The sequence below is a fragment of the Polypterus senegalus genome, chromosome 2 (genome assembly GCF_016835505.1).
Source record: "Polypterus senegalus isolate Bchr_013 chromosome 2, ASM1683550v1, whole genome shotgun sequence".
Taxonomy (NCBI): domain Eukaryota; kingdom Metazoa; phylum Chordata; class Cladistia; order Polypteriformes; family Polypteridae; genus Polypterus; species Polypterus senegalus.
In genome coordinates this window covers 311,746,107-311,764,002 of record NC_053155.1, presented here as the reverse complement: position 1 = coordinate 311,764,002, position 17,896 = coordinate 311,746,107, and the positions used below count along the sequence as shown (strand labels likewise).

At 36.6% G+C, this 17,896-nt stretch overlaps 1 protein-coding gene across 1 annotated transcript in view; it reads right to left on the bottom strand.

Annotated features, from left to right (window-relative positions):
• Positions 1–17,896, bottom strand: part of col4a1 (collagen, type IV, alpha 1) — a 257,790-nt gene that overhangs the window by 130,275 nt on the left and 109,619 nt on the right. Inside the window, exons 3-6 of the mRNA XM_039745916.1 lie at positions 6,317–6,406; positions 3,977–4,021; positions 226–270; positions 46–108 (exon numbers count right to left, since the gene is read on the bottom strand). Coding sequence (XP_039601850.1) covers positions 46–108; positions 226–270; positions 3,977–4,021; positions 6,317–6,406 — 243 coding nt within the window. The remainder of the gene's footprint in view (positions 1–45; positions 109–225; positions 271–3,976; positions 4,022–6,316; positions 6,407–17,896) is intronic.

Sequence of the window (17,896 nt, the reverse complement as noted above, 5' to 3'; positions counted from 1 at the left end):
CAGTCTACTTGGGCTTTTAGAATATTTCACACTTTCACTTGTTACCTTTGTGCCATTACATCCTGGAATTCCTGATGGACCAGGTGGACCATCTTGACCGGGGATACCCTGAAAAATAAAAATTCACTCTAAGCTACAATGGTGATCTATTTATTAAAAGCACATTCAAAAATAAAAAAAAAAAAAAAGCACATTTTATAACAGAAATGATAAATGTTAGCTTACTGGAAGGCCTGGGGTTCCTGGGAATCCGGGTAATCCTGGAGGACCCTGAAATAAACAATTTCAAAAGGACAGAAATATCTATAAATAATGGAAGTTGTTGAGCACAAAAAGATTTAATTCCATTTATCTGTTTTTTTGTATTCATTTTGTCCCCACCAGGATTTTTTGGGGAGAGAGAACCACTAACTTAAAAGGATAAAGCATGCCTACTATTTCAAACTAATTTGCATTATTTATTTAAAAGAGTGAATTAAAAAAGGACCATATGTACTGTATATTGTTGTTGAATCTTAGATCTGTGTGCAGATTTCACCTTTGGTCACTTCATTACGGTTATTTTTGAGTTTGTTCAGAAAGAGTGTAATATTTCGGTTCGGCTACTAGCAGCACTAGAATGCAGGAGATGAGGCTGCTCTAAATGTTTCCTTGACTTTCCCATTGGACAGCCAGATTATTATCAAACAGGATTGCATTGTTGTAAAATATGTACAGTATGTTGTAAAAAAAAGAACAGGCAATGTACATATTTTAATTTGGAAAGCTAGTATTTCATATTTATGCAGTAGGTTATAACCTCCTATATTATTTCTCCTCACTGATGAAACATTCAGTGCTGGCTAACAGATTACTAGTTCTTCTTTCTTCCTAGTATGTCATGCTTCATTTAACATACAAGGCTATTGTAATTTTATTTGTGTCTTAAAATTCCAGAAATGGAAAAATCTACCTTGACCATCTTTCAACTGTGTGCAGTTCAAGCTCTGGCCTTTCAGCTATTATTTTACATCCTTTCTAAATGAAAAGTCTGCTTAATGTTTGTTTAAAGTATTATTCATTTTTATTTATGAATCTTACACTTAAGAAAACCATTCACCTTATGCCAGAAGAAATAAAGAGATTCATACATAAAATATAATTATTATTTTAAACTTCTGTATAAAACAGTAAATAGTGTACAAAAAAACAATCTACCTTTTCTTGTGGAAGAAGATCAAATCTATCTCAATTACACAGACCGTCTGATATTTATTTGTACGTTTATATTGATATTGTTGCAATATTACTGATATTCACTACTATTGCCAATAATTTGTTTAAAAAATTGTATTTGCTGTACCATTTGGCCACATTTATCTTTTTTGAACCAGGCAAATTAGCAACAAATATTTTTAATTGCATTATGTATAAAATTTGAGGATTTTCTCGGTAATATTATGCTTTTATTTGTATTTATTTGTCCAATATTTCAGGCGTGTCATTACCATTTTCTAAATGTACTTTTTATGGGTGTTGCCATTTTACAGTTTTATTTTACTATGTGTTTGCTATGCATGTGATGCACAGGAGATATGAGCTGGGACATCATAGTAACCACTAGTGTACCAAATTTGTTGGAAAATAAATTACACACCTGGAATGTCAACAATTTGTCTCTTAATGCAGGAAAAACAAATTAGATGATTAATGACTTCAGGAAGTTGCTGTCATTGACTCCCTCTACATCAGGGTCTTAACAGTGGAGACAGGATAGAGCACAAAATCCTTGGGGTGCACCTGGTAGATGACCTCACTAGCACTCTCAGTACCTCCTCCTTGGCCAAGAAAGTGCAGCAGCATCTCCACTTCCTGTGGCAGCTGATCAGGGCTTGGCTACCTCCTCCTATTCTAACCTCACATTACAGTGAGAGATTCTGGACCAGGTGTATCACTGTCTAGTATGGACCTGCAAAGGGTCAGTCCACAAGACTCTGCAGAATATAATGCTTACTGCTGAGAACATTATTGGAACCTCTCTGTCCTCCATCCAGGTGACTTTTCATAAACGCTGTGTTCACAAAACTTCCAGTATTATTAAGAATTGTAGAGGATGAACTGTTTGCCCTCCTGCCACATTACAGAAGGTACCGCAGCATTATGACCGACTCTTCCAGATTTTCCAGTTTCTTTCCTCAAACTGTAAGACTTCTCAGCAGCCTTTTGTCCTCTCCTGCCACCCTGAAGTTTATGCTGGTATTAAAACTCTCTGCTACTCAATTTAACAAAAAGTCTGCTGTCCATCTGTCTGTAATGTAATTAACTGTTAGACAGCAGCTGAAGAACAATACAGTGTAGCACAGAGGCACACCTTCAAACTGACGGAATGTAAGGTATAGGTACTGTATATAAGCATAGCTGTGTAAAAACTGCATTTCTGCTATCTTCATGAATGAAGGCATCTGATTTTCATCTCAGAAGTGCTGTGCTGAGATTATTTTGTGTGCTATTCTGCAAAGCATTGTTGTTAGAGAAAAAGAAAAACAGGAATAGGGGTTGAGGTTGAAAAAGACAAAATTCATAAACCTAGAGAAAAGGGTGAATACCAAGTTGCTTGTTAATCACTAAGATTCATCGTTTTTGGGAAACACGCCCCTGATCTGTGCAAAGGATTTCGATTGCCAGAGACATTATCAAGACATGTCCTTTCCATGTATAGCGCTTCTTGTTATTTTCACATAAATATGAGGACACATAATACTTAATATATAAATGTGATTTTTTTGTTCCAAGATTACCATATGGTCAAACTGAAAATTTACATTAGCTTGGTAAACTACATTTTAAATTTGTAACCAGTTTTGTATAATATTAAAATTTACACTGCATATATATCTGTGTCACTTTCCTTCAGTACAACTTGGGGAATAACTAAATGTTCCCCCAGACCAGGCACAGATATAATCCTTCCAGTGTGTCCTTTTACTTTGCCATATTTGAGGTAAGTGAATTGTGCCACATACATGTGTTATGGTCACAAGACAACACAATATTGAGACTTTTATTTAGAGTTGTGACTGTCATTTCCATCTTCCGGTAACTTACATTATTGTGTATAAGTACTATGGAAATATGACATCAGGGTATATTATTTCATGTGTGTCACTTTAAGGCTGGAGAAACAAAATGATCTAGTAAATTTAAAAGGGAGACAAGTCTCAAGTTGACCCAATCGATATCTAGACCATGCACTGGGCATGGAACATTACTGGGTCAGTGTTAGAAAACCCTTTCCATGCACTCCAAATATCTGGAAACCAAAAATGTTACAAATGCAATTAGTCTTTAGTTTATTAATAATAACACATTTTATTTATATAGCACCTTTCCCATGCTCAAGGCACTTCACAGAGTTTAAGAAAGAACGGCAGTGTATATAGTATATATATTTATCCAATGGATGCAATTATACTGTATTTACTGCATTAGAACAAAAGAACTGCTTAGAACAATAAATTAATGGAAATGGCAGACAGGATCTTAAATTGCATTTGTGCCCGAACACTGTATCCATACGTCTCTATTGTCTCTGGGAAGCAAAAGTGCTACAAATGCAGTTCAATTTTATACTTTCAGCCTTGTGCCCTGTGTTGGCTGGGATTGGCTCCAGCAGACCCCGTGACCCTGTGTTAGGATATAGCGGGTTGGACAATGACTGACTCACTGACTGACTTTAACCACTGGCTGTATCTATATTACTGCAGTACAACAAAAGAGTGGTTCAGTTAAAGGCATGACTATTCTTCATTCTTCATTTTAAGCTCACATTAGCTGGCTTTATGCATTTGAACTACAGTATTTGCTAGTCCAATCCTGCTTTTGACAAAGCTATCCTGCGCACAGCATAAATGTAGACATGCTGCCATAATTTGTGTTAATGTGTACAAAAGGCACAGCAGTATGCAAGTATTAATGTATGGTTTTTATGCTTACTTACCCTAATACCTTTCAGACCTGCAGGACCTGGCTCTCCAAAATCACCCTGTGGAAATATAAACAGTGCAAAATTGAATTTCTTACAGCTTTTCCCGATAAGACAAAAGGTGCATTTCTTTCCAGCTCATTTCCCCTTTATAATGTACTTTGTAAAAAAAAATTGTTCATAGTATTTTTCAGTTGAAATGTACTGTAGCTTTATGCTTTCTTGGGAGATCAGTATTTACACAATGCCTGAAGTAGATAACTATACTATATTAACAAAAACAATCCTTTTGGTTTGGAATGACAGTTAAATGCAGGATTTAAAAATGCCCTACAGAGTCACTGGTGTTATTTTGTCCTGTCATTTGCTTTCATATTTCATATTAAGCAAAACAGAATTGTAATATACTATATAATGTTTTGGTTAGTCCAGGGTTGCCAGACCAGAAGGAACAGAGGTGGCAAGAGGTGGGTGTAAGGCTAGAGTATGGACACTCTATATGAGAAAGGCGCCTTGCCTTCCTTGTCAGCTACAAAGAACATCTTAAAACAGCGTTTACCTCTTTTTACAACAGTATACTGTAGCATAGATAGAAAGCCATTTGTAGTTGCCTGATCCTCAGACAATAATCCAGGACTGAGGAACACAATGGAAAATGAAAAAAAAAGGACACCGTACTGCTATGTTGCCAGTACTTTTTAGGCATCTTTAGGCTTCACATGAAGCTATTTACTGAATGGGATATAAAAGGCTGCTCTCCACTTGTACACTTCAGCTTAGATTTGAGAGCTGTCAGAATAGAAGCATGCCAGAAGGAAGTTTGTGCATCTATAAAAACTTAAGCATAAAAATACAATGAGAAAATGATGTATTATGATTTAGTGCTTTGTACAATGAATTATATTACCTGTATGTTAATAGACTCTGTGGCAAATAGTAGTTATTTTATTTATACTGGATTATTTAAAATCTTAGGTTTTTCCCTGTTATCATTTTTCCTTTGTGTACTTCTATAATCACAGTCATTATTTTAACACTTACAATATAATGGTTAAGGTTTTGGCTGAAAATAAATGTTTATGTGTATATGAACTATTGCATTTTTAGTAATTTATGCAGTTAATATCTGCATGTCTGTACTTATGCACATTCATATTACTGTATAACTCCAGCAAAACCTCTCCCAATACAGTGTCTCTAAAATGTTTTAAACACTCGAGTGATTATTATAGTCACTTTATTAAGTCGCTTGGAAGCAGTAAGGAGATAAACAGAAGGCAGGATCTATTGATGAAATTTAGCGGGTTGGACATCTCATAAACTGAATCCCCTGTATGGATTAAAAAAAAAAGAAGAAACTTGACTTGTCTTCTTTTTCCTAAAATTACTCTAAAATTTTACAAGCTGAAAAACTGCCAATTTCACTGGCACCTGCTTTTTTACCTAAAGATCTTTATTGTCCTTTGTAGCGACACTTCTGTGATCTATCTGCCTCTATTAGTTGTTATATGCATATTAACTCCCTTCCAGGTGGCTTCATCTCTCTGATCTTTGAGCTATACCCAAATATTTACCACCTGATATACCACTTTGGAGAGCACAAGAAGATCGGGGCTTTCCAGTATAAACATAAAGATGGGTCAAACTGCATTCTAGTTTCTTTTTCATACAGATAAACCATGTAGTTTTAAAAATGAAAAATACAGACGGCTATATTACACTGGGGTTATTTCCAAGCACTTCATGTGATAAAAAACTCACAGATACTGCATTCAGGAATCTTTTTAAGAGAAGTAACCCCAAAATTAACAAAACCTCAGCTATTCAAACCTCACGCATCCCTCTCCACATCTGTTTGCATTTACTATTTGTACTTCCTCTAATCCCACCCACTGTCCCAGTACTGGCTTCACAGCAGCTGCCCAATATTCTCAAGAGATTTTATTAGTAGACCTGGACTCAAAAAATACATAGAAATAAAAATCCTACATCAAACACCGTGTTACTCAATATTGTATTGAAAAAATGAATAGACTGAGTCCCAAATGATGAATGGTAATGTTCTTCAGTATTTTTCTTAACCCTACTTGTATTAACATTATGTAAGCTTTATTTTGCTGCTAATGGCACCAGGAAACATTACAGGATAAATGTTAAGATTGGGACTATATGAAAAAGGTAGATAAGAAAATTAACTCTTTTAGAATGTACTTTTAGAAGTGTTATGACATTATTACAAGTGTGGCATCCCCTGGTTTCCTCAAAAACAGCTTCACCAGAAATTTAAATACAAAAAAATCTAACCATTGCTCACAGACCTTTATAGTTTTGTGACTTGATGTTTGCAAAACTCACCTTAAAACCCATTGGCCCCATGGGTCCTTCTGGACCTTGCATTCCAGGAAATCCCATTGGACCTTGCAAGCCAGGTAAACCTCTTTCACCCTACAGAGAAGGAAGTGTAAGAGAGATTATTAAAACATTGGCTACATCATCATCCTAGAAGAATCTTTTCAACCATAACTGAAAGGAAGATGCAATCAAACAAAACTGTAAATATTATTAAGTAAATATAAAATAAACCTCCTGCTTGATAGCAAAAAAACTTCCAGAAAGTGAAAGTCATACATACATAAAAGGAAAACTAAAACATGGGCATCTTCATCTTGGATTTTTCATCTAGACGGGAACTAGGGGACTCAAACTTCAGATTAACCCCACTCAAAAAAGGAGACTAGAATTATTCAAAAAATAAAATGTTCAGTCTCAGGAAATTAAAATCACACTGCTTATCAACTTTTATTTCCCAACAGGACAATCAAAGGTCGTGACCCTGTGTTAGTATATAGCGGGTTGGAAAATGACTGACCGACTGACTGACAATCAAAGGTAGTTAAAGCCACAATTAGAGCTATATAACAGAATTAACGAATATTCATACAAAACTGTGGGATTATATGAGGGTCATCCTTTTACATTTTTAATTGATAATAGTTTATATTATTTCATATTATTGATGGGGTAAACAGAGTTATGCAGCAGGCAAACATTTTTCACACACAATGCTTGGATCTTAGCATTTTTTCAGTATGTTTTTGAGTTTCTGCTAGGTATTGTTGCTCCCTTTCACAATTTAAAGCATATACATTTTAATGTGAATGCGCATGTGGGTTGCATCATAATTCTTGGAGATGGACTGCTATTTTGAATTATGATTCTGCAAAGATTGGTACAAACTCTCAATGAGTTCCAAAAAGATGGATAAATGGCTGGAGGAGCATGTGAGGAACAGATTGCATTAAAACTGCAATTTCTATTCTTGTCATTGACATAATTATGTAATTATGTTACATACATGAGACACCATCAAAACAAACACTATAACCTTTCAATCAAAACAAATGCCCCTTACTCTAGCCATCTATATGAGGAAATAAAGAGAAAGAATTAATATAAGATTATCACACAAAGATACTAACATTTTCAAAAGGTAAGCAATGGTCCAGCATGATCAGTAAATGAAGGGTGACTCTGACAATTACTTGACTTTTTCTCAAAAATATTCAAAATGCATCTCATAAGTGAATTTAATTTTCTGTAATTTTTGGAAAATATGGCAACCTTTGATCATTCAGTTATCATATTTGGATTAGTATTCTTCGGGACAGACTTTTATTTTTTACTTGAAAATCCAAGTGAATCTGTCAATGCTCCTTGTACTGTATATTTGTTAAAATCAGAGAATTTCTACAGCATACAGTGAGTGATGATTGGGAATTTAACTAGTTTTCTTTAAATGACAACTGTAACCTTGCTCCATTAAAATGCCTTGATTAAAGGTTATATCTAAGGTACACTTGTTCAATAAATGTGCTTGTCAAAATACAAGAGCACAATCCATTTATTAAATGTTATGTACTTTAGTAAGGTTGCAAATATACATTGTTAAATAGTAACATCTCAGCTTTTAAATGTCTCCTTCATTGGCACCATACTGTAAGTGGGTGCTGAACATCCATTCTGTTGGTGGTGATTTGTGGGAATTGGTGCAAAGAACACAGAAAGTAAGAATTTATTATGAATATATGCTTTTGCAGGCAGCTTTGGAACCTCTGATCCAGAAACTCTGAGAATATCATAATGTAACACTATTGCTCATTTCTAGCTTCAAGTTTCTCCTTGTTCTATTGGTTTCATTATGTCAGCTTAGGTTCTAGTGAAGTGTTGTCTTTTTGCTCTTCTGGCATGAGCACTGCCCCACATACATACATACATACATGCACTGTACTTGAATACACTGAAAATTACAGATTCCACCTTCCATAGATTTTCAATACTGTCGAAATACTAGAGAAACACACGGACCTACAGTCCTAAAATAAAATGCTACAAAAGGGCTAGATATAAACAACAGCAAACTTTCTGCCCATCGTTTATAAATGCAAGAACTTACTCTTGATTAAAAATTCTAAACATGTACAGTATGTACCGTGTCCTGGGGGATTATGAATAGATGGACTTGTGGAGGCTGTGCTTCTGTCATTACAATAAACCCACTGCTAAGGTACCATGATTGCGATGGATTGGCCCCCTGTCCAGGGTTTGTTCCTGCCCTGTGCTACCTGAGATAGGCTCCAGAACCCACCACAACCATGTTCAGAACTAGAAAATGACTGACTGATTAAGGTGCCCACCAGGCTGGTGCTACCTAAATGTTTTTGAATTTCCAGAATATATCAGGTCATAAGGTTTCAACTTAACCCCATTAATTTGCGGATAATCACATGACAAACAGACAAACAATATAATTTTACATATAATAGACTAATAGTCTAAGCTGGGTTGAAACCTAAGTAATCAACATAGACCTCAGTGTTAACATTTGCAGTTAACAATCAACTGGAATATTTTTTGTAATACATGTTGTTGTAAAAGGTACTGCATGTGTCATCCCAACAGATGGCGCATCACAAACATCTGTAGTAATTAAATCCATTAGTGTGAATGTGGCACACCATGAGTTAGAATGCAAATTGCAATGCATATAGCTCTATTAAATGTCAAATGTCATTTGGTATGAAATTTGTTAAAGCAGTGTTAATGTTTGTGATGAGCCATCTGTTGGAATGTCAAAGGCAATATAATTGGTTACTACAAATGTTTGTGATGGATCATCTGAATAACAGAGACATAGCAACAGGACAGACGCATAGACATTTATCTTTTTATTAAGGTGGATTTCTGCAAGTACTTGATGTTTGATCTTCTGCAGTTAATAATAGAAAATTAGCAGGCATTGGAGGCAAGGGTGAAAGGGAACTGAAGACGAACTTGAAGTCAAAAAAGGAAGAACTCAAAAAATGGTTGTGTGAATAAATCCTAATATGTAAATAAAGCTCAAAAGTCTTAAAAAGCAAAGAAAGCCAGAAACCAGAATAACATTAAGCAAAGAAGCAAAACAATTAAGCAAAAAGTTGTAGTTTGTATTCATAAGAATGGACATGGTTTAACTTAAATAAATGTTGTGCCATTTGCATCTCACAATACTACTTTCACTGTGGTGGGTTGGCACCCTGCCCAGGATTGGTTCATGCCTTGTGCCCTGTGTTGGTTGGGATTGGCTCCAGCAGACCCCCGTGACCCTGTGTTCGGATTCAGCGGTTTGGAAAATGGATGGATGAAATACTACTTTCAGGGAATTCCTAATGATGGATGCATGTATCTTTGTGTTGGCCAAACAAAATAGTGGTGCCCACTAATAAACAAGACAGCATCAGGGAAAACAAAAAATATATAAATTAAAACAAAACCTAATGTTCCCTTAAAACTAAAGAACATAATTAAAGTAAAACTAAAAACAGCACAATCAAACATTCAGAAAAAAAATTAAACAAACATTTACTAAGCCACCAAAAAATGTAAAAATGTAATAAGAACCATAACATATTTAAGGTATATTTTGGATTACAACTTTGAAGCTCTTTTTCATTTCAGATTTCTCCACAGACTCTAAAACATTAGTTCCTCAATTGGACTGGAATAAGCCTGTTTGACAAAATTACATTTCATTAGCTGACTTCACTCTTCCTTCTGCTCACACATTCTCCGTTAATGCATCTTAGACTTCCACACAACCCCAGAGCATAGTGGTTGGCAATTTTTTCTTTTTCTTTTTACAAAAGCTTTATTTGCTTGTCTGATAATTGTGTTTTTGGCCAAAAAATACAATTGTATTTCATTAGTAAACAGCACTTTGTTCCTAAAGATTTCTGGCTTATAGAAGTATTGTTTGTCATTCTTCAGAAATTGACTTTTGTGATGACATATTAGGAATACTTTCGATTTGACAGCTTATCTATAAAAGGTTTTTATCTAAATCATGCATACTGTATGTATGCTTTCGACCAAATGAGATGCCACCTTCCAGGAGCGCCTTGAATTTATAGTCCTGTGTATGGAATGGGTGGAGTCAGTTGCCCTATCTGGGCTTTTCGGTTCTGTGGGTACAGAGACATACCACTAGTGATAGCAGTATAGCAGGTACTGCCCGGAAGGTGATCCTTACATGTATTTGTGTGATATATAGATAAAAACCCTTGAAACTGAGCCTTATGAGATTACACTTTTGACCTCTGAATTATAAATAAAGGTTTTCAGGTCTTAAATTGCATTTACATATATTTGCACAACATACACTGTATGTTATGATATATGTGTGCTCAGGCATGGAATACAAGTGTTACCACAGCTGAAGATTTTATGCTGTAATAGCTTTTCAAGACATGCCTTGTGAATATAGTTACACTGTGCCTCAAACTGTGGAAGCTGGAGTGTTTCCCAGCAAGCACTGGGTGCAAGGCAGGAACAATCCCTGGCCAGGGATCAAGAATATCAAAGTGTCCATCATCGCATCATGGACTAATGTACCATTATCAATCCACCTAACCAGCATGTCTTTGAAGGAAAACCTATCCACAAAGAGGGAGAACATACAAAGTCTACATAGGGAAATTTGGTCTCCTTACTACTGCGTCATGGTGCCTTCATTTCTTAATCATACTTGTATAAATTATAGAAACTAGACTGAACAATCTTTGATAGAAAATTAAGAAATAAATTGTGAACAATAACTATGAGGCGTGGCATGGTGATGCAGTGGTAGCACTGCTGCCTTGTAGTTACGGAACTTTGGCTCATAATCCGCATCCTCCCTGCATGGAGACTGCATGTTCTCCTTGTATTTGCACGGATTTCCTTACACAGTATGAAGACATGCTGATTAGGTGGATTGGCGAAACTAACTTGAACCTGTGCGGTTGTTGCAGGGATGTGGGTGTGTGCCCACCCTGTGATGGACTGGCAGCCTGTCCAGGGTTTGTTTCTGTCTGGCACCCAAATGTACAAGGATAGGCTCCAGCACAGTGGCAACACTGGTCTGGATTAAGCAGGTTAGAAAATGACAAATGACAATAATTACATGTACCCAGCATGTGTTTTAAAAAATAAATTACATTTTGGTTCAAAGATTAACAAAGTAATAATACAAATTAAGAGTTAAATCTACTTTGAGAATCCCGATTTCACCCCATTGAGATGAGTTCATTCTTGGATATAGCCCAAGCGCAAATTAGAAGAGGAATGAAACCAAATTGAATTTAATAAAAGAAGCCTTATTAAGCACAGACACAGCTTCTTTCAGAAGTGCTCCTACAAGTTCTGGGCAAATGACTATCAACTAACAAGCATACACATTCAATTAATGGGGGTGGCAGTAATGACAATTGACACCAGACACCAGTGCAACTGAAACAGAGCATTGCCTCACATTAAACACGTTGGTTTAGATTTTGCTTCATGTTCAGCAGCAAGCATTAGGTCAGTGCACTCATTCACCTGGCAACAACACTTGCTAAGAAATGTGGACGCTTAGAATAAAAGTTATATCAAATTTGAAGGGATAGTAATTATAGTTCTACTTCTGTTGAATTTGTCTTACGTTCTTGTAGTGAGAAGTCAAGTAAAATGACCCCTTTTATTGGCTAACTAAAAAGATTACGATATGCAAGCTTTTGAGGCAACTCAGGCCCCTTCTTCAGGCGAGATGTAATCATTTAGCTTGACTTCTCACTACATTCATAATGGCTAACACGGTTCAACATCCTAGTCTTACTTTCTTGTGAGGCTTTGTATTGTATTCCTTTCACTTATTAAAACTCTAAATGATGGGTGGGCTCTGTCATTAATGGCATATGAAAACAAAGCACATTAGCTGATTGTATTCTGATTAGCATTTTATCTTGTTCAGCTTTATATTGTATTCTGTTTGCTTTTTGGTAACATTGATAATTATACTTCCGGCCATCCATTATCCAACCTGCTATATCCTAAGTACAGAGTCACAGGGGTCTGCTAGAGCCAATCCCAGCCAACACAGGGTGCAAGGCAGGAAACAAACCCCGGGCAGGGCGCCAGCCCACCGCAGTGCATACACACACACTAGGGACAATTTAGTATCACCAATGAACCTAACCTGCATGTCTTTGGACTGTGGGAAGAAACTGGAGCACCCACATGCAGACATAGGGAGAACATGCAGACTCCACGTAGGGAGGACCCAGGAAGCGAACCCAGGTCTCCTTACTGCAAATCAGCAGCACTACCCACTGCGCCACCGTGCTGCCTAATTACACTTTCTTAATAAAATAATGATCTTGATGAAATTAAGTATTGCAGTTATGTGGTTGTTTTGAGAAGATCACAGTGTAGCTTTTTTGTGTAGACAGGTGGCACACTACATGACTTCTAGTCGGAGAACATGTCAGACTTAATCACTCCAATTGCTTCTTCTTGTCACTTTGAGGATGTCAAAATGCATGACTGAAAATCGCAGGGGACGCATTTCCAAAAGTATAACGAGTTTACCACATTCTGACAGCAAACTAATGTGCTGCCTTGTCATAGCCTGTGTCTGAATGAATGCTTTACCATTATGGTTATTTCAGACGCAATCCTGGCCTTTAATTTTTCTTTTTTTTCTATTCTGCTGTAGAAAGACATAAACAAGGCATCAGACACATGAGCCACTCTTTCACTTGCACAGTCTAAAACACCCTTTTTCCCACATTGTACTACCAGGTGAGTGGTCATTGGTTGTCAGTTCTGGCAGACACACGAGCCACCCCTTATGATTTAAGACAAAATCCAACAAGTTGGATTATGCCAGGGCTGGTCGTAGACCCATCTCATTGAGTTCATGGAAATTCCAAACAACAAGACTGGCAGGCAAGGGCATGAGCCGCGACTGCTGCTGTCTCACTAAGATATGTGAATAAAGGCTGTGACAGGAAATCACTAGAAAACTTCTGTAATTTAATGGGGGCTTATTATTTTCATTTATTTCACTTTTTAAATCAAAACTTGTTTTTTTTGCCTAAAGTGATTTTAAGTGAAAAAGAAAGTGAAACCGTTTCACATTACCACATGAAGTTTCCATATTTTCACATGAACAATGGAAAAGTAAAATAGATTGCTCAGCACTATACAGTCAGTGGTGGGGATTAAAACTGTGATCCTGTACCATGCCAACACTCTGCCTAAGTTCTTTATGGCTATCTACAACTTCTGTCTATATTTTTTTTTAACATAAATGCTAGAATTTGAAGTGACTCACTCAAGAGCACACAACAAGTCAGAAGCAAGGATCAAAACTTTGAACTTTCAATTAAGCATAACATTTTTCCATGGTTGGTTAGCACTGAAGCCAGATAGGTTATATTGCTGCTGCACATATTAGAACATTAGAACACTCTGGACAAGAACAGGCCATTCAGCCCAACATAGCTCTCCAGTCCTATCTACTTATTTCCTCCAAGAAAACATCAAGTCGAGTTTTGAAAGTCCCTAACGTCTTACTGTCTACCACACTCCTTGGTAGCTTATTCCAACTGTCTATAGTTCTTTGTGTAAAGAAAAACTTCCTAATGTTTATGCAAAATTTACACTTCACAAGTTTCCAACTGTGTCCCCGTGTTCTTGATGAACTCATTTTAAAATAACAGTCTCGATACACTGTACTAATTCCCTTCATAATTTTAAACACTTCAGTCAGGTCACCTCTTAATCTTCTTTTGCTTAAACTGTAAAGGCTCAGCTCTTTTAATCTTTCCTCATAATTCAACCCCTGTAGACCTGGAATCAGCCTAGTCGCTCTTCTCTGGACCTTCTCTTGTGCTGCTATGTCCTTTTTGTAGCCTGGAGACCAAACTGCACACAGGACTCCAGATGAGGCCTCACCAGTGTGTTATAAAGGTTGAGCAGAACCTCCTGTGACTTGTACTCCACACGTCAAGGCGCTATATAACCTGACATTCTGTTAGCCTTCTTAATGGCTTCTGAACACTCTCGGGAAGTTGAGAGCGTAGAGTCCACTATGACTAAATCCTTCTCTCAAGGTGTACTCTCGATTTTCCGAACACCCATTGTGTATTCAAACCTAATATTTTTACTTTATATGGGTAATTCTTTACATTTACTGACATTAAATTTCATCTGGCACAAATCTGCCCAAGCCTGTCTGCTATCCAAGTCCTTCTGTGATGATATAACGGATTACAAATTATCTGCTAATCCACCTATCTTGGTATCATCTGCAAACTTAACTAGCTTGTTACTTATATTCCTATCTAAATCATTTATATATGTTAAAAATAGTAATGGCCCTAGCACTGACCCCTGTGGAACACCACTCTTAACATCGGCCAGTTCTGAAGCGGTTCCTTGCACCATCACCCTCTGCTTCCTGTGTCTGAGCCATTTCTGCACCCATCTAAAAACATCATCCTGAACTCCCACTTCTTTTAACTTGATGCGCAGCCTCTCATGTGGCACCTTATCAAATGCTTTCTGAAAGTCCAGATAAACAATATCATAAGCTCAACCTCATATAATTCCAGCATGTTAGTAAAACACAACCTCGCTCTTCTGACCCCATGCTGACTGTTCCTAATAACTCCTGTCCTTTTCATGTGTTGCTGAGTCTTATCCTTAATAATTCCTTCCATTAATTTTCCTGTGATGCATGTTAAGCTTACTGGCCTATAGTTGCTTGGATCTGCCCTGTCACCATTTTTATATAATGGGATGATATCTGCCACTTTTCAGTACTTCGGAATCTCTCCAGTGCGCAGTGACTTCCTAAAAATATATGTCAAGAATTTATATATGTACTCACCAGCCTCCTTAAGAACACCAGGATAAATATGATCTGAGCCTGGTGATTTGTTTGATTTCATCTTATTTAATCTCAGCAGCACTTCTCCCTCTACAATTTCCAAATCTCTCAGTACCTCCTTAGTAGTCCCTGTTACCGCTCTGAGGTTATCCACTTGCTCACTTGTGAACACCTCAGAAAAATGTAAGTTTAGGGCATCCGCTATGTCACTGTCTGAATCTTTTAATTCCCCTTTACTATTCCTGATGCACTTGACCTCCTCCTTGACTGTTCTTTTACTACTAAAATACTGAAAGAATCTCTTAGGGTCTTCTTTCGCCTTATCTGCTATATTCCTCTCCAACTGTCTTTTAGTTTCCCTGATATCCTTCTTAAAGGTTGCCCTCATATTCTCATACGCTCTACGATTCACTTTGCAGTCATTAGTCTTATATGCCTTATACAGCAGTTTTTTCCTTTGCAACCTCTTTTTTAAATCTTTAATAATCCACGTGGAGTTTGTTTAGTTTCCATATTAATTCCAAATTTAGGTGTGTATCTGTCCTGCATTACATGTAAAACATTTTTAAAATGCTCCTCGACTATCTCCACATTTAAAAGCTTATCCCAGTCTATCCTACTTAGACTTTATCGCATCTGCTCAAAATTAGCCCTACCAAAGTTCAACTTAACAATTTTAGTCTTTGCATCTGTACTCTTACAAAATACTGAGAATTGTATTACATTTATGGTCACTTGACCCTAGTTGTTCAATCACCTTTACACCCTCAATTCTATCCTGATTATTACAGAATACTAAATCCAGACAGGCTTCACCCCGTGTTGGTGCTCTAACATGTTGATTACTTCTAAAAACTCCTGCTCTTTGTTATTTGTTATCTTTGTTAAGTTTGCATGTTCTCTAATAAACTTTATGTGTTTCCCTTGATCACTGGTTTTCCTCAGAGATGTACAAGTTAGGTTAATTAGCCATTCCAAATTGGTCCATTGTAAATGTGAGCTTGGATGTGTGCATGAGTGAGCCCTACAACTGACTGATTCCTACCTTGCACCTCTATAAGCATGGATATGATTAAGCGGCTTTGAGAATATTACATTTCTGTGGTTTATAGTAATGTTTTCTATTTACAAAGTAATCAGAATATTTATAAGCTTCCATCTGAAATGACTGGATTTTCAGGCTGGTGGTGTGGATTTAATTATCAACATTCTTCTTTACAGTTCAGCACCTTAACCACTAAACCACACTGCAAGCCACCACTATATATCATGATAATAAATATGATGGCAGACTATGCAGTGAGATTTGTGCTAAGCAATTCCTTAACTACTTCTTCATAGGTCCACCTATTTACAGCTCAAAAGGCATCTGGAAAGCATTTCGCTCAAATACATCTTGTGAAAGTTTCACAGCATGTGGGTGTAAAGCAGAGGAGGCAACTAGATTTAAGATATGCAATAATTTAAAAAGTGATCCGTCATCAAAATGTGAAAAAGAAAGAAACAAAAAAAATAGAGGCTAATAAGATTTGTAGACAATGTAGCAGGCAGACATCTGGCTTCCCTGCTGATGCCAGCCGACTATGTAAATCCCATTTTTTCTGAGACCTCTTAATGTTTAGTGGATTTTCACTACAATGACTTAATGTGGACTTGTTAATCTTTCAGCTTTTAATAACACCAGAGCATTCTAAGAGGAAGCTGACATTTTCAGGAATATCCTTTAAGTTCAGTTACGGACAGTTCTCCAAAGAATAAGGAGGATTAACAGGAACACCAAACTAGTTTTTAAGACCAATCACACAATAAAAATCAGGGAAACTGAGAAAGCTTTGGCATCAAAATTAAATACTTTTAGAAGATATTTCTAAACCTTGGGAAATAGTAAAACTCTGGGAAGTGTCTAGAAATGTATTCACGTTGAAACAGAATAAAAGTGATAATAGAGTGATTGTTCCTCAGAGTTGAAATGTTGAACAAATGAAATTCAGAAACATTATTTTTAAAAGGATCATTCTTCCAACCATTTTAAATACTAAAATTGGGGTGGGGTGGTGGCTCACAGATATAATAACAAATGAAAAGATAAATGGGCATTCAGTAAGATTACAGAGTGGGCCATTACAACTGTGATAAAGCCTGTATCAGAAGAAATCAAAGGATTATATGGGATATCAAATGGCAACATTAATTCTGGAGAGATTATGTGTGTAACTTCACAAGTTCGATGCTGAATTTTGAAAATGATTCTGTAGTAGACAAAAAGCAAGCAAAATGAACTCGACTGAAGACTGTCATACTGCTTTTTTCTTGGCTAGGACTCCAGCAGGTACATTTTTAATCATCTCTGGACTATCAATAATATGTGGAAGAAGACCCCTGAGGCCAGAAATGAAATTATAATATTTGTCATGGAATATCTCAGATTTGTTTTTTGTGTTTTTTTTTTTGTAAATTAGAGATTTGGAACTGCGGTGGGTTGGCACCCTGCCTTGTGCCCTATGTTGGCTGGGATTGGCTTCAGCAGACCCCCGTGACCCTGTGTTCGGATTCAGCGGGTTGGAAAATAGATGGATGGAGATTTGGAAATAGTGAAATGTTTTAAGAATGAATACTTTTATGAATTCTCATAAAGGGCAGTAGGCGTCTAAGAAAAATAGCATAGATGTGTAGTTAAAGTAGACATTCCATCATCATTTAAGTAG